General features: G+C 37.4%; 1 protein-coding gene across 1 annotated transcript in view; it reads left to right on the top strand.

The window, feature by feature from the left end:
- LOC115446012 (neuropeptides capa receptor) overlaps window positions 1-22,029 on the top strand; it is a 76,816-nt gene that overhangs the window by 43,666 nt on the left and 11,121 nt on the right. Inside the window, exons 4-5 of the mRNA XM_030172592.1 lie at window positions 12,865-13,006; window positions 18,709-18,812. Of these exons, the coding sequence (XP_030028452.1) occupies window positions 12,865-13,006; window positions 18,709-18,812 (246 nt within the window). The remainder of the gene's footprint in view (window positions 1-12,864; window positions 13,007-18,708; window positions 18,813-22,029) is intronic.

Raw genomic sequence — 22,029 nt, 5'->3', positions numbered from 1 at the left:
AGCGTCCGGCCCTGAAGGAGTGTGGAGGCCAAAAGGGCTTCCTTACGGCGAGCCGCCGTGGAGGAGTGGCGTCTTAGGCTGGAGGCCCCGTCAGCGGGGCTTCGGGCCGTCGCGGCAGTGCGTCCTGTCTTTGCACAGTGGCTAGACAGGCGCCACGGCGCGGCAACATTCTTAGATTGACACAGGTGCTCACCGGGCATGGGTGCTTCGGGGAGTACCTGTGTCAGATAGTAAGAAAAGGAAGAAAAGCGCCGTGTGTCACCATTGTGACAACTGCCCGCGGGATACGGCCCAACATACGTTGGAGTTTTGCCCAGCCTGGGACGATGAGCGCAGCGCTCTCGTTTCAGTCGTCGGAGGAGACCTCTCGCTGCCGGCTGTGGTCGCTTCCATGGTCGGCAGCCCGGAGGCCTGGCGTGCGGTGGCCCACTTCTGCGAGGTGGTCCTCTCGCAGAAGGAGAGTGCCGAGAGGGATCGAGAGAGGGAGGATCCCTCCCGCCGTCAGAGGAGACGTAGGAGGCGCCGGGTGGACGACTGACCGGCGTCTTCCGCCCTGTGGAATGGGGGCGTTTGGAGAATTCCACCACGGTATCCCCTGCCTGTCGTAAGAGGCGACTAATAGGGGCCACGAAGGGGGTCGTCGGCGGGCAGCAGGGGGCTGTCCGCCCTAGTGCATTTCTGTGCATCCTTTGCACATTTTTCGGTTGACCCCCGGGATGGACGGCAGTGTGTAGTTGGCCTCACGCTGCCGTAGACGCCGAGGGCGTCCTTCGGTGCGCGGGGGCTTCTGAGCCCCCCCCCCATAGGAGACGGGCCGCAAGGCGGCACCGCGCAGGGGCGGCTGCGGTCGCAGGCTAGACACTTCAATGTCAGAGGAAGCCCGCAGCCGTCCCTAATGCGCCGAAGAGGGCCACCGCGGAGTTTTAGCTGGTAGGCCGTGCATAGGTTAAGTTGTATATAGGGCTAGGGACTCGGCCCGGCGGTCGCCCGAAGGTCACCATCAAATCCGGGCGGCTCAATGCCGGGCCGTAAGGCACGGTTACCCCAGCATAACCGCTCAGTCGCCCCCCACGAAGGCTGGGCGGTAGTAATAAGGCACTTTCTCCGCGAAACCAAAAAAAAAAAAAAAAAAAAAAAAAGTAGTAGTGGCTTTAGCGCGCGTAAATTAAAATTTCTTTTTATTTATATTTATTTTGTTCGAAACTTACACTTTTTTTATTTCACATCTACGGCTTAAGTAACTTATTGGGAAGTGTTATTTCCAAGTAGATAAGTATGTGGTTTTATTTACTAACGCGATGTCAAAATGACCCTATATATTAAGTCGAAATTAACTATACAAACATTTTTACCCTCAGGCGTAAATGCTGTGAACATATCGACAGGTGAAAAGCGAATTGACTTAAGCGACATTTAAGCGACACTACGTTTCATACTAATTCAATCAGCTCTTTTTTCTATGTTTTTTTAAACTAGTTAAAATTTTTCGAAAATAAATTTCGCTTAAGTCAATTAGTCTTTCAAACGTCGATATATTACGGTGTAGAGGCAAAAAGAAAACAAATGATTAAACAGACAGATGGTATCTATCCGACGGACTTTCGCGTATAAGAGACTCGTCCGGTGAACCAATTAATCCACCCCGTGACCATGAAGGTTGCAGTCTTCGAAATGTTGGGAGAACATAAAAAAAAAACGAATAAAATCCGAAAACTAGTTTTCTATTACATTCGGGCCAACAAAAAAAATCGACTTAGTAAGTATGAGAAAATACTACATTTTGATCTGATCCGAAATTGACTCCGCGACCTTTCGTGTTTGTGACAAAGCGTCGGTTCTACGAACGTACACAGACACAAAGCCTCAAATACTTAGAATAATTTGAATTAACCATATGAAAGCCTATGTCATAATCATGTGACATACTCCAGACTGAATATATAGTAGTTATTTCACGTCTAGAGGGACAGTTGTGGGCATTTTTCCCGTTTCAAGGTTAAGCTGAGATGTTATCACATCCACATGTGATGGGAGGTGAGCCTATTAATAATTAGCCGGCATAATTCAAGATTCCTGCTTAGCTGAGGAGAAAAACCCTATCATTTAACCGAATCCGGGATCGAATCTAAGATCTCAGCAGTTGTATCGCTTACACCTACGCCATAAGGGACGTCTGAATCACTTTGATGCACGTCATCATTCATTTAAAAAAGGCCTTTATTCAAAGTGCCCTGATATAAAATACAAGGTAAAGAATAAAGTGGTTCGCGAGTTTTAAACAAAAATAAAGTGTATGCAGATGTGGGTTACGAACGTAATATTGCTTTAACATGCTATGATAATGGATTTAACGCGCATAGTAATCGTAAATGATTCAGCGTATATATTAGGGTTTATTGGTAAGTGAGTCTATACTTATTCGAAGTATAGTATAGTACATACTTACTCGAAAATTTGTAACAAGAAAGTTATTTATTTATTGCACCAACAAAGTGAACACCATAACACCAGAACACTACGCCAAATTACACTCGGTAGATGCCACCTTAATTATAGGTACAAACAGACAGCAGCCCAAAAATGAATATAATAATATTGTGACAGAACGCAGCAAGAAAGAAATACACTATAATTGTTACTGTTAAGGTTAAATAAAAAAGAGGAGAAAGTTTGTTTTTATGACCAGTTACGAACACAGTGCAAATCATTAGTTTATGTTTCCCGATTTTATGTATGAATATTCATAGAACAAAGTAGCGGTTTAAACTAACTCTGGCGGCTGCAGTTCTTTACGAGGCGTTGTTATCAATTTTTGCCACTGTACCAATATATAAATTTGCATGCTCCTACAATTGAAGAGCCACGCCACATTGTTAATTGTAAAAATGCTACATTGTTTTTATTATATGCCTATATCCTTCTTTGGAGGTATGATATGATGGTGATGTATCCTTCGTTGGAGGTCGTTAAATAAAGAAATAATTATTTTTTTCTTCGTCCTTAGAGGACAGGCTATAGTCTTACAACCATACTGCCTAGTCTTACGTATATAAATAAATAAATATAATGTCCCTTGGCAGCGTAAGGCACCTCGAAACATGAGGCCTTGGGCAATTGTCCCTTTCGTCAGTCCCTAAACTCCCTGCTGCTAAATAACCTAACCTCTTACACATTTGACCGTCAGTTCAGGAGTCACGACTCGCATGAATAGAACAGTATGATGTTGCAAACCCTATTCAAAAACAGAAACTGTATTCCAAAGATTATAACTAGTGTATCCCACGTACAAATTAACTTGATTGCGTCTCGAACGCGCTACGACTAATAATTTACTTTGTAAACGTATACCACGATAAATATGTTTGGTATTATGTTTATTACTATACGGTTCAATTACTCAGTTTGCGTGGATGTGATATAAAGATAATTTGTGATATGGAGAGACAATAGTATATTTTACAAATGTGGCTCAAGGCGGCTCGGCATGCAAAACCCAAATCGTGTTTTTAGAAAATATCTGTTCGAAATTAACCATAAAACATTTTATATAAATTATTTGTAAGTGTTTGCATATTCCCGCCTCGTACTCGTATGCTGCAAATGTACTGAACGAATACTCAAGGCCGTTTGTTTGGGCCTTAAATAGATTATCAATTAAACATGTCGAACTGTAGCTACCGGCCGCGGTGATTTTAAAATGGCATTCTTTACAATATTAAGCTGCCAGAAATATGACTAGATATTATATCCTTAAGTGGCCGCTCTATTTTTCTTAATATTTTTCCGCCTCATTCCTAAATTTTATAATCCCGGAATAATACTTTTAAGAGATACTTACTATAACTTTAAGAACGGCTCCACAAGCTAATTAAGCTTTATAACCATATTACTTTCTTACTATTACGAAGTGGGGTCCAACTTACCTCTCGACAGTCGACATAATTATGCCGGCCTGTTGGAACCGGACACACAGGCTGATGGAACGCGACACACTTACGTGGGCTACTATGGCGGGTTTTAACACCTTGTGTACGGTATTCGCTATACGGGCGGATATAAAATATATCCTACCACCAGCAAAAGGACTAAGGACCAGGGAGGTCCGTACATATTAATCTAATGCTAAGAACATACTAGATTAATGTCACTAGGAATGTTTGAAATCTAATCAATCTTATGTGATCAAATCTGTCTTCATGTAGGATTTGGTAGATGTCGAATCAAATTAATTGGTTCTAGACAGAATAGGGTTTAAATCATATAGTTCTCACTAATTTTACAAATGGTTGGGTAACTCCGAATATATTACTGTTACGTTTTCAAGGTTAGGTCATTTTCTAGGCGACATTGGAACCCTAAGAAAAATCGTGTTCACTTTGACTACCTATTGGCGAATGAGGCAAATTTCTTTTTGATGTTATTAAGGCATTTCACTTATTGTGACTGGCTAACGAGATACCTGGCTGGTGAAAATATTATTCGTTCCATATTTGAATCCAATATTAACTTTAGGAGATTCGAAGTGGCTCGATTTTAAATTATTAGAAGTTGGCATAACGCTTATTGTGACTGGCTAACAAGTTACCTGACTGATGAAAATATTATTCGTTCCATATTTGAATTCAAATAGTTTCTTTTCATGGAAATAATAGATACCGACATGACTAAGAAATTCGAAAGTAGTAAAGCAATAGTATGGAAATTCTCATGTCTCCTAAGAAATTTTTCTTATTATTCTTGGAATCTTCGACATCCTCAATAGTAGTTCACTGAAAATGTATTTCTTTTTTGTTATTACTTAAATTTTGAATATAGACTTATATGTTCCAATTTAATCATAGTTTTTCTTTCTTTTCATGTAACGAATTATAAACATTTTAAATTTGATGTAACGGTTTATGAAGATTTTAAAATTTTATGAACCATCAATAGTTCCATTATCTCACGAAATAAAACGCGTGTTTTAGGCGTAAATTAAGTCACCCAGGGACCTCAGTTTTCAGTTTTAACGCGACTTTTATTCTCCACGATGCTATTAATTTTGTGAGTGGCTCTCCATCGAGTAATTGGCTTGATTGGATCCATTCGTACGAAGATTTGTTCAACGACATCTGAAGTGTTTAACAGCCTCGTAGCAGATATGTAAACAAATTTGTATCAATTATAGAACATATCCAAAATTAAAAGAAATGCACAAAAAAGTGCAAATTGTGTACGTCCATTTTAAGTTTAATTTCTGGTGGTAGGATATTTGTACCCGCCCGGATAGCGAGCCCCGTACACTAGGCACAAAACTCATCATAGTGGCTCATTAACCCTCACTTTCAATAAACGATCTCAATCGCTTTTTTAGATCTATCTCAAAAATGGACCAATCAGAAGCAAGTCTTTCGACATGTTTACAAAAGACTGATTGGTTAATCAGAATCGGATTGAGATTGCGATCGTTTATTGAAAACGACTGTAAGTGTTCGCGTTTCGGGATCAGCCTCTGCTCCAGATTCACACAGGCCGGCATAATTGTGTCGACTGGCTAGGGGTAAACATTTCTCGTCGACACTATACCTGATCCCTACTCCATTTACTATCGGATGCACTTACTGTGCCGTACCGTATAAAATAATCATTCTGCAACTGTATATGGTATACTAGGTATTCCTCGCGCCTTAGCGTGAGTAGAAAGCCTTTCCCGCTACCGAAGTCCTTAAAACCCTAGCCATTTATAGTGACACATTTAGGACTCCTGCACCATTTATAAAAATAAGATTAAAAAGCATGTATTTTCAATGGAAGCAAATTACCGGGATATAAAATAGCTTCTATGTTATTCCAGGTTACGGTCTATACGTGTGCCAAATTTTATCAAAATCCGTTTAGCTGTTTTAATTTTTTTTTCTAACACATCCAAAATCATCACAAATTTTCGCATTTGAGTACCTGAGAGTAAGATAAGATTTTATAATATTATGGTATAACGTATATACCTATATGAAGTAGGAACTGTTGCTATGGATGCGACAGAATTAAAAGCTCCTAAAAAGAAATAATTTCAAATGTAAATATATATTTGTTTACGTTTATAAAACAATTCTGATTATTACAGTTTAACTATATTTCGCACTGATATAGCTCGAAAGGAAGATTTTGAGGAATCGGATTCAGACAATATGATTATAGTTATTTTTAAGTCTTCGGTAATTTCGCATTGGAGTTTTTCAACAAAAAAATTACACTGGCTATCGGCTAAATTGAGGTATACATTTAGGTGCCAGATATTGGAATCGGGATGAATGAAAATGAGGTTACTATCAGGGCCTACATTCCACGCCTTTATTAAACCCTGTACCCAGACAATAATATATATTTGCTGGTAGGATATATTTTATATCCGCCCGGATAGCGACCACCGTACACAAGGTTAAAACCCGCCATAGTTGCCCACGTAGGTGTGTCGCGGTCCGGGATAAGCTTGTGCATATTCGGTTCCAACAGGCCGGCATAATTGGCCCGACTGTCGAGGGCTAATCATCTCTCGTCAATCGACATTCTATTGGACCCCTCTTATTACCATCAGGTGCAGCAGGACCACTTCGCCGTGTATGTACGTAAAAAACGTTCGAAGTAAAACAATTCACAATATAATAATTACAAAGATCGTTTAGGTTTCTTGAAATGAGGTCTTTCACGTCACAAAATTTTATTAAAAAAAAAGTTCATTCTATTGTTGAATTTTCGGGGCAATAATTTTGGAAATCTGCAATATACTTATTTATTCGTTTAATACATTGCGTGGATTTGCATAATTGAAGGTAAATTAATTTAGTTCGAAATATATTCTTTCAAAACTTTTACGTAAAAAAAAGGAATTTGTAATATATTTTAGTAAAATGAAACGCTATACGTACATACTAATGCAAAACACATCACACCTTTATCCCCGAAGGGTTAGGTAGACGTCCAACCAGTACACACACTTTTCGCCATGTGTGGTCCGTCCCATGATGAAACAAGTGCGATTCATCGCCATATTGAGCACGAATTCCAAACCTCCGTTTAATACTGAACAGAAAAACCCAATATCGTTTTGCCTAATCTGGGAGTCGAACCCCCTCAGAATGTGTCGAAACGCGGACGCAGTACAATCACACCTCCGAAGGCAACCTTACAAATAATAAATCTTAGTAACAATAAATGTCAGAAACCATTCTTGCGGCCAATAAGTTTTGTTAAAATGAACTCCAATACCAATTTTTTACCTTATTTTCTTCCCTAGAATTGGAAAATATGGCTTCTTATAAAACCAGACTTGGAATGATATTGTAAAACTCAGTTTATGTGTTGTTAAATAATAGCATTATTTTACAACCAGCCATTATGTTTTGATACCTTGACGTCGATTTTAGTGGAATTTAATATGTTGTTCAGTATCGTTTATTTAAATTACTTCATTTTATGAACAGCTTGTTTTATCGTAATAAATTAAAAGTCTAAGGTTAGAAATATTCTTATTTCAGGAAGTTAGCGAATCCTAATAAATCTTAATCTCTGTCTCATTAAAGCGTCGTAGAAAAACAACATTATATCTTCGGATAAGGATTTATTTCTACGTAATAGTTACAAGCCGCCAACCTCCCTATCCATTAAGCAAGATGGAAAATAACGCAGTATCCAAGGCGTCTTCACTATAGGAAGCCATTAAATATAATGTGTTTTGGCATTCAGCCGTTTATGATCGTAAAATAGAGTAGATTTATTGGAAACAGCATTTCTGGTAGTTTACATACACACACACGGGGAGTGCATACATATCCTAGGTGTTTTATTGTGTAATTGGTTATGGCAGATGGCCGAATAGTGCACTCAAACTTTGCCAAAATTATCCACCATTAATATATCCACCTTACTAAGAAGGACGCCAGAATCCACTCCTTAAGCGTTTAAGTTTAAAGACATCTTTGGTGGAAATTCTTCACAGTGTTGCTCTACTTGGGGATCCAACCCAATACTTCGCAAGCCAACCCAATACTTAGACAGAAACACTTTCTTTGTCGATTTAACATTACATTATTGTTCTGGAAACAGTTGTATATACCTACAATTAAACATCTTTTTATACAACGTTTTATACAAAATAATTTAGAATTAAAAATATATCTACATCATACAAAAGCATATATTCTTCAACTTCAGAAATTGAAAGAGCAAATAAAAAATCCGAAATATTATATCTGAGGTGCCCTTTAATGATATCGGCCTTCGTATGGCCTTATCCTTTAAACGAGACAAAAAGGGCAAGAAATAAATGTACGAAGATACACCGACAAATAAGATATGCTCAAAATATATTCTGCCTTAATTTTTATTCAATTTGATACGAAATTTGTAGATAAAGTTGAATTTATACAATTCCGGTAAAAATCGGAATAACATTAAGTATTTCGTTGTAAAAGCCGCGTTGGCCTAATTAGGAATAAAGCAAACGAAAAATATCCGCTGGTTCAAAATCCGAAGCACACACCTCGGACTTTTTGAAGTAACCGATGTATTTTTTATCAATACTTATAGCTAGAGTTATAGAAAAAAGCCTTCAAAAGAATTCTACAAAAAAATTTGAAGGTATAAATAATTTTATCCACGAAGACGCGCCCCACTACTGTCCCTAATCGCTTACAGTGGGGAGCAGCATAAGTGCACACGCACACTACGATGGGTAGCGTTGGGGAAAGTACTTGAATCAGTCCCCTCACCCCGCTACACCCCGCAGCGCCCTCGTTCAAAACGCAGTGGGGCGCGTCTTCGTGGATGAAATTAGCTATATGTTAATGCCAACCTGTATTACGTTAGTGTGGTGGACAAAGCCCTAAAACTCACAGTAGTAATAAAGCTCAAATATAGCACTGGGAAAGTATACAGAGCGAAATTATAATACTAGCTTTTTCTCACAGTTTCTCCCGCGTGAAGGAGTTTTGCGGCGTAAATGTCTCGCTATATAATTTCCCGGGATAGACAGTAGCCTATAATATTCCCAGGGTTTTAAATTATTTCCGTACCAAAGTTCATAAAACTCCATTTAGTAGATTTTGAGAAAATCGATAACATGCACAGTACACACAAACAGAAATTGGGACTTTGTTTTATAATATGTATAGAAGTGCCTACTTAAAGTTAACCCACTTAAAACAGCGATGGCTTCAAGTATACTTTTGTTTTGATGAAAAGAAATTTATTAGCATTTTTAGTCTGTTTTCAAGGGCTCGAGATATCTTGAGAAACGATTATATTTTTAATTACAGCTTTTCATCATTTCCGTTTTTATTAGCATCGCATTTTTATATTTTCTGTTAATTCGTATGCATTAAAAAGGCAAATTTTCTTGGAAATAAGACATTTTTTTTCTAGTATTTATGACTGCCATTCTTCAAGTCATTTAGATATTTCCATTTAAAATTTTTACAACAGATTTCGATGTTGACAGGTTCTAGGAAAAAAGGGTCGCGAAGTCAGGCGAACAATTGAATATATTTTCGAACACAAGCATGACATTTTATAAAAAAAAATTCAGTATCTTTAAAAATATGTGATATATTTTTAAAGATACTGGAAACTTGGAAAACCAGTATTGTATAGACTCTTATAAATTCAAACCTGAATATAAGTCATGTGAATTTGGCAATATATTTAAAATTTATCAGAGTTTATATGCCACCCACTACATATTTTTCAAATGAACTACATTCACGAATGTTCCCACGCACGTTAACACATAAAAGAGTCTTCAATAAATGTTGTAGACATTACAAAATATATTTACTATCATAAATATTAATAATATCAGCCCTGTATTATATACTGCCCCGCTGTTGAGCACGGGCCTCCTCTACTACTGAGAGTGATTACGCCTTAGTTCACCACGCTGGCCTAGCAGATTGGTTGACTTCACACACCCTCAAAAATTATAGACAACTTCTCAGGTAGGTTTTCTTACGATGTTTTCCTTCACCGTTAAAGCAAGCGATAACTCATAAAGAATACACATCATCTTAGAAAAGTCAGAGGTATGCCATTGGTTTTTGAACCTCAGGACATTCGTCTCGGCAGACCGTTCCACACCCAACTAGGCTATCGCCGCTTATATTAAATTTGCTATATATAATAATATTTGTAACAAATTCAGTCGACAGAGCACGTCCGACAAATTTCCCTGACGCTGGGGATTTTTGTCGTTGTGTAGCACTAACACTAATCATGTTAACTTTTGCTGAAATTTGTGTCTATTGTTCTATTCATTTGCTTTTACATTCACACGCTTTGAAAATTACTGTGTATTGTAAAGGATGGGAGATGGGAATTAGGAACCTAACTGTATTTTTAGAAGCTACTGGATTTTTTTAAACATATGGAAATATCTCAATTTTGTTCGTTTAAATTTTTTTATAATGTGGATATTGTCTCTTTAATTTTAATTACAACTAAAATTGTTGATTTCGTATTCTCGTCCTTAAATTCACATAATTTTCATTTGCAACAAGACTAATAAAAAGATAATTTAATAAGAAATATTTCGGTAATTTATAATTTTCAAAAAAAAAACAAAATTACTTTTTTAGTAAAATTATTCGTAAATCTTTCCATATTGCCGCCGTAACTCGTGTGCTGAAAATATGCAAGACAAATTCTCAAGGCTATTTGCTCGGGTGGTGGTCTTAATAGTTATTATATGTATGGTTTGAATTAAAAAATATATATTATGTTACTATTTATAAGTAGTTCTTGCTAATAATAAGTTATTATAAAACCCTCCCATTCATAGCGTAAGCCTTAACATAATACGTAACGTATGCTTAAGGTCATCGATGCTATTTGCTGGTTTTGTTTTTATAAAAATAATATATTTCTATTTATAACCTCACAATTTCTAACATAGCAAACAAATTCATTGCCTAACAATGGCACAGGGCCAAATGCCGGCAAAGAGGCGTTAAAAACCATGATGTCATAGAAGAAATAACGCAAAAAGGCTTATAAAAATATAAATCACAAGAAACCGATCATAATTCTCTACTCCGTAAATTTTTATTTGACTTCGTCAATCGGAAAGCTTCACACACGTATATACTTTCTTTTGACAATCAAGTATTATTTTTAACAGACAGATTTATCATGTAAAAGTAAAATCCATGAGTTGCTACACTGCCGTGCTAAGCGCAAAAGCGGTATGTCAGGGAAACCTTATTTCGAGATAATTGAAGTTTTGTAAATATAGTTTTGTATGTAAAACTGAGATAGAGAAACTCTTTTAAGGTTTTTTTTTAACAAGTTCTAAACAAGATACCATTATTTAGGAAAGCTCATTGGATAGGTATTTCTTTAAGCTATCTGACAACAAAAAAATCAAGATTTTGATACCTACCTTAGCACGTCGGTACAATTTTGCCTTAAGTAGAAGTGAAATGTTAAATGTCGACTAGCAAGTTAACGCAGCAATATATTATGCGACAACTTCCAGATAATTCTACACTAGAAGCAATATTTCAATAATTTTATACATATGCAACTTGCCGTAGAACGTGGAAGCTTCAATATTTGCAGAAGTAATCTTAACTCCGCTTTAGAGTTGCCAGAACACTAACGTAATTTAGGTAAAAGTAATAGTAATTTTGACTGTTACCGTTAATGAAAAAACTTGTTATAAATAATGTAGGCAAATGGACCTTTTTAAACTTATACTTTGATGTCTATTTCATCGTAAAAACTAAATGAAATCTTGTCTTAATTAAGGTAATGTTTTAGTTTTGCTTAAGGTCCAATTTACGTTTAGATTTAAAATTTATATAACAACCATTTCGTGAATTTTTGCGTATTTTTTACCTAAAATGTATCAGACTTTATAAGTGTAGAACTTAAAAAAAAAAAAACAGATATGAGGTTAGTTTATTGAAATAGGAAACTAATTTCAAAATGTTTGTTTAATATTGTAACATTCATATTTACAATCATTAACGCCTTATTTGCGGTAACTTTAAATATTATAATTTCTGAATTGGTTAGAACTAAGAATTTAAGGACTTAAGTTACGTAAAACTCGATATTATGCTCAATTTGTAAATTTCTCATTAATTAACTGCCGCCCGAACGAACGCTCAAGGTTATTGGCGCCACTTAACGTCTTAAGGAAACTAAAATCAGGTTCGTGTACAGTTATATTACATAGTAGTGGAGAGAGGAATCATGTTTAAAAAGAACGCACTTTTATTGTTTCTTTGCTATTAATGTACGGTTCATGAAATTAGTGGCGGTAGCCTAGTAGGATGTGGAACCGTTGCTGAGACGAATGTCCGCAGGTTCGAATCCCAACGGCACGCATCTCTGACATTTCTAAAATTATGTGTGTATTCTTTGTGAATTATCGCTTGCTTTAACGGCCAAGGGAAACATTGTGAGGAAACCTGCATACCTGAGATGTTCTGTATAGGAATTTTTATATATAAAGTTTACCAATCCGCACTAGCTCAGCGTAAGGCCTAATCCGACAGTAGTAGAGGAGGTCCGTGCGCAGCAGTGGGACGGTATATAATACAGGGCTGATATTATTATTATTATGCAATTCCTATTTGAAGACCAAGCTGCTTAGTTTTATTACTTAGTAAATATAGTGGTATATACTTAGGTATTTTAGCGAATTTCCCGTACTTTGCGAAAAACAAATGTAATTTTGGAGTTACATAACTTTTTGAGGGGGTGCGGGGGTGTACCGGAAAACATTACGGCGCGTTACATAGGGAGGTGGGGGGAGGGGGGTCAAATATCTTCAAAAATTGCGTTACGTAATACTTGAACGGCCCCTAATGTAATTTATAATTCCAGATTCCGGGAACGTATCCCTGGATTCGGCATTCTGCGCGTTCATGGCGCCGTCGCCGTTCCTGGAGATCAGCAGCATCTTCTTCTTCTTCGTGCCGGCTGTCCTGATCCTCTGCCTCTACGTACGAATGGGTTTGCATATCAGGTACTTACTGCTTAGAACATTCACCTCTGACTTTTTTAACTTACAATTATTTAAGTATTTCGACATATAAATCCCTACAAATAAACAGGACTTTGTAATTCAGAAACCAAGCGGCTAGAATTTACTAGGCACTTAGACTTGAACTGTAGTTTTGAACTACGTACTTAATGAAGGAATTTCGCAATCAGCCGTGGTAATCTAATGTTCTGCGTGGTGACATCTTGAAAAATGGTTCGCCATTAAGATTTCCCTTTGCTATTTTCTTGAGTATTAATAGTTTTGATGTCAAATTTAACCGTAATAATTGGACATAATCGTCACAAATGATGTCTCGTTAAATTTGCAGTTGATTTAAACTTTAACCCAACTCCCTTATTTTCTTCTACTTCTTTTATATTATGGCTTCCTTTATTTTAAATGTAATAACAGAAGATACAAAACAAAAAGACAAAAAAAATATCAGGTTTGCATATCCTTCCCTTTTTGTAGCAATACGGCGTGTTGTATATTAACATTTCATACGACTTTTCGATTGTAGCCGCCTTTACAATTATAAATAAGCATCACACCTCAGTTTGCCCCGTGACCACGAAGGCTACGAGGTCTTTGAAATATCGGAAGAAAATGATGTAAAAAACCGCGGTAAAGTCCACAAAATAGTTTTATTTCAATGTCTAACATTCGCGTAAACATAAATCATTACCTAATGACTGTTCAAAAATCTCAGATCAAAGAGTCGTTAGATGACTCAACAAACAAGCGTGATATTATCAGTAATTAAGATGTGTAGATGTCCAGTTAGCAATTGATCATGATCTATCAAGACGCTATTAATCTTGTCTAATTGATAACCAAAGGTTATCTAGCTTGTTAGTAAAGCTCTGGGTATAACTAAAATGATGGACGTTATCATGTTCTGCGCGTGGAATGATGTTCACGACGGGCTTTTGTTTGTAGAGAAGTCACATTTATTTGACATCGATCATCGTTCTCGAATATACGAAATAGGAACAATTTGAATAGTTACATTTTTATTTTTTTAATACTGTGTACTTTGCTCGATATGATAATCCGCAGTAGATAAGTATGTACAGTCAGACAAATTCAAAATTTTTGAATCGCTTTTAAACTTTTGTGTCCTTATTTATCAACAGTCGTTTTTGCTTTCCAAAATAAAGTTCAATATATTTTTTTATTATAGTGATTTTTGGAGTGGGCTCTTTTAAGTGTGTATTTTTTATTTTCTGTTATTGTATTAGTTATATATCTAATTGAATGCAAAAAGATCTTTATCATTGCATTTTATTTTGCGGAGTCCCATATTGCATCTCCGATGTTGAAGGTAATTTCATTTGTTCGACTAAATTAGGACCCATTAAGAAGCAAATCGAAGGCAAAAATATCCATCCAAATCGGACCACTATAAAAAGTTATCCCTGAACAAACCAAAAAATATATATGACGAATATATAAACCTCCTTTAGAGTCAGTTAATAAGTATCAAGAATATTAACAAATATTTCGACTCATCCTAAAGGGTATTCCAATAAAGCTGTAATAGAAGTATTCCTATTTTTATTAACTTTTACGCTTCATAATATATGATGTTCATATGGGTACGTGTTCCATATCATTCCAACGTAGAATTCTTAACAAATTCCTGCGCGCTATCATTTCCGCCAACCTACGCCACTCACATCATTGGACTTCGAGTAAATGACGTTAAATTTATTCCTACCGCTTTCAAAATTGAGGGCTGGATCTGAAAGCCGTTATATGAGTGTATAAAATGCCGAGAAAGTTATCTCATTATTGAAAGCAATTTCTGGTTTATAATCGCTTGTTCTGAAGTTTCTTGTGACAATACAAATTTAATACTTGTGTGTTTAAGTTTATTTCTCATATATTATTGAAGACTGGGTTTGCGTTCAGGAGAGGATGAAGAAATATGAAAGCATCTTTCATTCTGATGTAATTTATGGTGACTGCATAGTTTTTCATTTTAAAACAAAAAACTGTTTGCAATGATTTTCATGCTATAACTCGTGTAATTCCTTATAAAAACGAACTGATATTATATACGATAATTCTGTATTTTATCACCTATACTCAAATCTTAAAAAGGGGTAAGCAAAGGCGCATCAAGTTCACCCCCCCCGTCCCCCCTTTTCGCTACAGGTATTCCGTCTCATGTGATAGAGACCGACCCTGTCGTAATATTGGGCACAGATTCTAGACAATTCTTTACCCGACACGGGATCGAACTCCAGATCTTACTACAGCAATCGGCACAACTACGCCACAGAGACATTCATTGATTTGTATCACTGTAATATTTAGAAGACAGTCTTCAATGACTTTAATTTCGCTTGTGAAAGTGTTGAAAGAATGTGAAACATAATGTTGTTTGTGGCATAATGTTTTTGTTGCCTTCGTCATTTAAACAGACTTTACCAAAGAGTTTTACTCTTTGGTAAAGTCTGTTTAAATTTTAAAAGTTTTGTTGTAACTTGTACGCATAACAAAACAGTTCGTTAGATATATCCGTGGATAATTTCAACAGAAAGCTATTTTTATTTAAAGACCGTGACTGTCACAATTTTAGCGGAATATTTTAACAGGCCGTAAATTACGTCAATAATTCAGTTTAAGAGTTCCATCAAGACCTTTATTATTTGTAAATAGTAAATCCTTTCGTTGTTAAGCTTAAAATGTTAATTATCGCCAGCAAAATGATGTTTTGTTAAAGTATTTTTCGAGATAGACCATTGATTTCCAAAGTGGTCCCCGGATCCCTAGGGGTCCACGGGAGACTTGACGGGGGTCCACGTTGGTATGACCAAAAAATTGAGATCCAGAATTCGTAAATGGGGCGCCACGAAAATTTATCTGGTTTGATAGTAAAGTGCTAAAATGTAAAATTTTGGATTGATGCTCCGCTCCTATTGGTTATAATGCGTTTTATATAGCACGCCAGTAGTTCCTGTGATAAGTGCGTTTAAACAAACAAACTCTTCAGCTTTATTTAATAATATAAATTAGTGTTCCCTCAAACATCGTGGAATTTCAAATTTAATTTCGTAATTTTCGAGAAGTTTCATGTATAAATAATTCAGAAAAAGAACTGTGACATACCAAATCAAGCCTTTGCGAAACCTTAAAAACAGACTCTATTTCTGTGGTATAAAATATAATTCTGAGCAACTTAGCTATGTTTTGCAATCTAAATTACTTTTGACTGTAAATCGTTAAATTCTTAACAGCAAATCGAAAAATAACGCTCCTCAACAAAAAGGTTCTATAAGGAAAATCAGTTGAATCAAATTTAAATCAAGTGCAAATACTTGAATTAAACGGGATCAAACTTAGAAAATTCTCGATCGACGGCCCTTAGAATTCCGAGATCCTAAATAACCCTTATTTACAAACATTCAATATTTACATAAGCTCAATCAATTCTTACATCTTTATATCACTTTATCTATTAGTTTAGGATGGTATCTTATGTTCAGGAACCAGTCATAGAACGTCCTAAGCGTTGTGTACACGCTCTAAGTCTTCACAGAGCGTCTGTTGTATATACGCTCTAACTATGATCAGGATCAGTGTATTGATTCATAATCCCGCAGTATTTTGTGTTATTGTACGAATTTTATCGCGGTATTTATATTTTCTCTCGAAGTTTCGAAGACTTCTCAGTCTTCGTGGTCATGGGGCATACTGAAGTATTGGTCATCCGAAAATTCAGTTATTTTAATGTCTAACATTCGCATAAACATAACAAATCAATAAGTATTTTGTAGTATTACCTATATTTAATACTGCGGTAGATCCGCGGCTTCGCCCGCGTGACAATCCTCTACTGCTACATCGTAAACACTGTAGCGATCTATAAGGTCATCTGAATGACGGCAGTACCATCTATTTAGAAATCTCTTTAATAAATCTTATATGTCACCAATAAAATAATACGCAGTAAAATTATATATGACAGAGTAAACGTCAAAAAAAAATATTGTAAAAAGGCTCCCAACGTGTGGGTACCCATGTACTAGTTACTTGTTTGACTTATCTTTTCGGTCATAACATATTATGGATACGAACTTTAAGTGTGATCTGTTTTCCCTTCATACTTCAAACCTTTTTTTTTTTGTTTTCGCTGAGAAAGTCCCTTATTACTACCGCCCAGTCTTCGCGGGGGGCGACTGAGCGGTTATGTTGGGGTAACCGTTGCCTTACGACCCGACAATTGAAGCAGCCCGGGACCCTCGGGCGGCGGTCGGGCCGAGTTCCTAACCAATGAACCTAACCTAAGTCCCTACGCAACGGCCTACCAACTAAAACTTCGCGTTGACCCTCTTCGGCGCATAAGGGACGACTGCGGGCTTCCCCGAGACAGCAGGTCCGAGTCTTCGTCCGCGGCCGCCCCTGCGCGATGCCGCCTTGCGGCCCGTCTCCTAAATGTGGGGGGGCTCCTAAGCCCCCTCGCACCGAAGGACGCTCTCAGCGTCAACAGCAGCATGAGGTCAACGCCACACTGCCGTCCATCCCGGGGGTCAACCGAAAAATGTGCAAGAAATGCACAAAAATGCACTAGGGCGGACAGCCCCCTGCTGCCCGCCGACGACCCCCTTCGTGGCCCCTATAAGTCGCCTCTTACGACAGGCAGGGGTTTACCGTGGTGGTATTCTCCAAACGCCCTCATTCCACAGGGCGGTTCATACTTCAAACCTGGCTTAGGAAGGCAAAATACCTATGTAGGTACAAAAATTCCTGAAAAAATTAATTCGTATGTTGTATATATTTGGGACGAGAATCGAATACTAAAACCTCCTAAAACAAGTTCGTCCACGAACTTTACATATCGCATAACCCGACCTGGATAAAAAACTGGAAAACCTTTGTCACCCGAAGCCGCGAGCAAAAGCTAGTGTCCAATATATTTCTCTATATGCTCGTTTGGAAACCTAATAAAAGTGTCAATGCTGTCCAAATCCGAGTTATTGTTAAATAAGGAGTAGAAGGCAGACGCAATAAATCAATACGTGACATATTGCCAACCCAGAGATTTAAAGGTTTTACAGCATTTACTTGCTCACGTTGTACTTTCAGAAATATGTTATATAAGTCCTTGGATTTGTAGAGTATAAATATGTCTGAATAACTTAAGATTGGCTACGTTTTTTTTGTTTCTTTGGCGTGTGACGCAGATGGCGATAAAATGAGACGGCAGAGAATTGGTTAACGTAAAGAAATGGATGCTTCGGCTTTTTTTTAAATACGTGCACAGCTTAGTGACTGTACCTGATGGTAAGTAGTGGGGTCTAATAGGTGGTGGCGAACGAGAGATGATAACCCTCCGGTAGATACAATTATGCTTTTGGAACCGAATATACATAGGCTAATTCTGGCATACGTCACACTTGCGTGGGCCACTATGGGTTTTAACACCTTGTGTACGGTGATCGCTATCCGAGCGGATATAAAATATATCCTACCACTACCGTTGGCGTCGTCTGTGTCCCATCTTTTCCATTCAGCTGTAAGCAGATGTGTCACACTTACATTTATAAAAAAAATGGTTTCATATTAGTTTTATTTTCAGAAATTATAAGCAATTACTTGGTAAACGGAAATAATCAACCACTGGTGTTATATCTATAATGGCTGAAGTTTTATCTGTATAATCGTTTATTGTCCAGGTCGACGAGAGTGAGTGAGAAGACGAAGCTGGGCCTTCTAAATGGTCACATACACGGCGAGACTCGGCAGTCTAAATCCAGAAAAACAATCATAAGGATGTTGGGTAAGTACCATAAGATACACAGGGTTATTTTAGCATTGCGTTGTTAAAGGAAACCACATACTCATCTGCTTGAAAGTAACACTACAAGAAATTACTAGAACTATAGATGAACTATCGGACCAACCGAAGACCCGCGAGCGAAACCACGAGAATAAGTTCCATGAACCACGTGATAATTTTCAAGTTACAAAGCCCTGGCCTTGGTGATATCAGAGTTATCCGGTTCGCTAATGTATATTAAATTGTCTATTTGGCCTTTTTTTGTTTCGCGGAAAAAGTGCCTTATTGCTACCGCCAGTCTTCGTGGGGGGCGACAGAGCGGTTATTTTGGGGTCACCGTGCCTTACAACCCGGCTTTGTGCCCGGTTTTGATGTTGATCTACAGGCGACCGCCGGGCCGAGTCGCTAACCCTATATACAACGCACGGCATACCAATTAAAACTCCGCGGTGGCCCTCTTCGGGGCATTAGGGACGGCTTTTCTTAGCTCGAAATTGATATACCCTGAAACTTCTGTTCCAATTCTATATATTATTATATTATTTAAGTGTCTATATCTATAAATTCTGACAGATTTTTACAGTCTACAACCGCGGGCAGAAGCAAGTTATAGTAAGATATTAGTCCGATATTAAGCTGTCTCATTGTAGGGCATTTCAATTAACGAGCGGGATAAGATCGATCAAACGGGCACATGTCGGTCGTAAATCTTAATCCATTCTTACGTAGAACCACGGTTTGTAGGTGATGCATTGGTTTTAATAAACAATAATGAATTTAGGTCTTTCTTTCTTATGTGTTTTTCTTTGAATACAGATACTCTCACGCATTTTATCTTCGAAGAGGTAGGCAGAGGCGCAATTGCTGCACCTATTTTCCGCCTTGTATAATTCGTCCCATGATGTGATAAAGGCTTCCGCCATATCGGACAAGTATTCCAGTCTCTGGGCTAAAACTGAATAAAAAAACCCAATATCACCTTGCCGACACTGAAAACGAACCCCAGACCTTAGCATTGTAGTGGTACAGCAATACAACCACGACAGCAAGCAGTCTTCATTTTCTCTTTGAAGCTTTTGATAAATGAATATGATATTGGCAACACATTAGTCATTCACGCAGCTCTGTTGGATTCATACAGGAATCTTTTTTATTATATGGTATTCTTGTTATAATATTTATGAAGAAAAATGTTCAACATTTTCTCATATTTAATGTAAATTATCAGCCGCATTAAAAATCATAGCTTGTTTTTGAGATTTCAAAGTTAGCAAACTTTGTCGGTGGGCCCGCGTGTAGTTAAAAATTCAAATCTCAAACATATTAAGTAGCGTATTCTTGAGTAATCGAGATTTTCAAAATGATATCTATTTTTTAAGTTTTTTTTTCTACGAGCAAAGCAATGTGACCATGTGTTCTGCTCTTGGTGGTAATTAGAGTGGGGTCCAATAGAATGTCGACTGATGAGATATGATTGCCCCTCGATAATTCACACAATTATGCCAGCCTGTTGGAATCGGATATACACAGGCTGATTCCGGAACGCGACACTTTTACGTGGGGTCACTACGGCAGGTGAGCCACGTAACCTTGTGTACGATGATCGCTATTCGGGAGGATATAAAGTATAACCTTCCACCAGCAACGTTGTTTTTCAAATTCTATTTAGCTTGACCATTTTAACTGGCATCATTATGCTAATGAATATCAATGAGCAAGCCGGTCGCCTGATGATAACATGACTGTCGATAAAACGGCAATGGCGCCACTAATAACATTCAGTTTGTTATGAAATAATGCACTGCCCTCGTCACACTGATCTATTATGTCAATGCTATGTCAAAATGAACCTGTATAATTTCCCCTGTGTCGTGTGACTTTAAAAAAGGGTATTTAGTATTTTATCAGTAAATTTATTTTACCCAATTAATTTATGGATGATTTCTCAATCATCAGATAAAAGTTATTCGTAAATACACCAATAAATTAAATATGACTGTAACGAAAAAGAAATCTGATTTCTATATTCAGTTACATTTTGATTTCATTGATGGAACTTTTTTATCTGATGATTGAAATATCTGACCTTACGAAGAAATCATTTTGTAAAATATTATCTCAGAAGTAAATAAGTAAAATCCTTTCGAATGTGATTCAAAAGGAAGTCGTCGAATGACAAAAAGTGATTGATATCATTGCCATTGTGTGCGCAATGGAAATCGCTAGATGATCCCAAGGGAATTCCACTCTCAAGTGTGCTCATACGAATATTATGTAGAATTTGAACGCCATTTGAAACCGATTTTTATATATCCAGAAAAGGGTTATTTTTGCGGTATCTGTAAAAGAGGAATCATCCGATTGGCTCACAAATCTTAAAGAAATAAAAAAATACAAACAGCAGTTAAGAATGATCTTTTGGAAGTCGGTTACAATATTTAGTTCGACAAAAATAACCTTTAGAATTAAACAAAATTTTCGGATTTTATCGCGGTTTTTTGTATTGTAATTTTCTCCCGACATTTCGAATACTGCAGGCTTTATGGTCACGAGAGGACTGAGGTGATGGTCGTCCAAAAAGTCGGATACATTATCTTATTCAGTAAACATTCGCGTAAACATTAGAAATCAAAAATAGCCTATTCTGTTATCCACATCGGGATCAGAAGTCTCAGAAACGTACCATTTCAGTCGTAGCTATATTGATTGGAAAGTAAATAATAGGAAGGCGGACGCAAATAACCTATTGCTATCGCTTTGAATCAAGCCTTAGAATGGTCGGATCAGCGACTGTGTAAATATAACGTTTGAATATGAAGTGTGCAGCTTCGATCAAAGGAGAATAATATTTGGTACCAAAGGATATATAACCACCATAATTTTATTTTGGTGCATTGGACCCCGCAGTCAACGCCGGGGGTAACTTGCGAATGGAATACTGGAATCCCTCCTCTTAGCGACAGCAAGTTCCTGGAGGAAAGTTGGGAAGGGATATCTGCTGGAATAAAGAAAGCCTCTTAGGATGGGTACTGGAGAAGGTAAGGAAATGTTCGTGAGTCCTCAGAGGTCTCAATGTGTAGTTACTACCATGAGGTATACACTGGACTATATGTCTAGGGCCGCAGCAAATGTCTCGTGCATGGACGTGCGTTCGGTGTGGACCGAGCGCACTAGAACTGCCTCTGGGTGACATCCATGGATTGACCAAAATATCTTG

The sequence above is a fragment of the Manduca sexta genome, chromosome 7 (assembly GCF_014839805.1).
Source record: "Manduca sexta isolate Smith_Timp_Sample1 chromosome 7, JHU_Msex_v1.0, whole genome shotgun sequence".
In the NCBI taxonomy this organism is placed as follows: domain Eukaryota; kingdom Metazoa; phylum Arthropoda; class Insecta; order Lepidoptera; family Sphingidae; genus Manduca; species Manduca sexta.
Note: the sequence above shows the minus strand (reverse complement) of the source record. Positions and strands in the feature narration are given on the sequence as shown.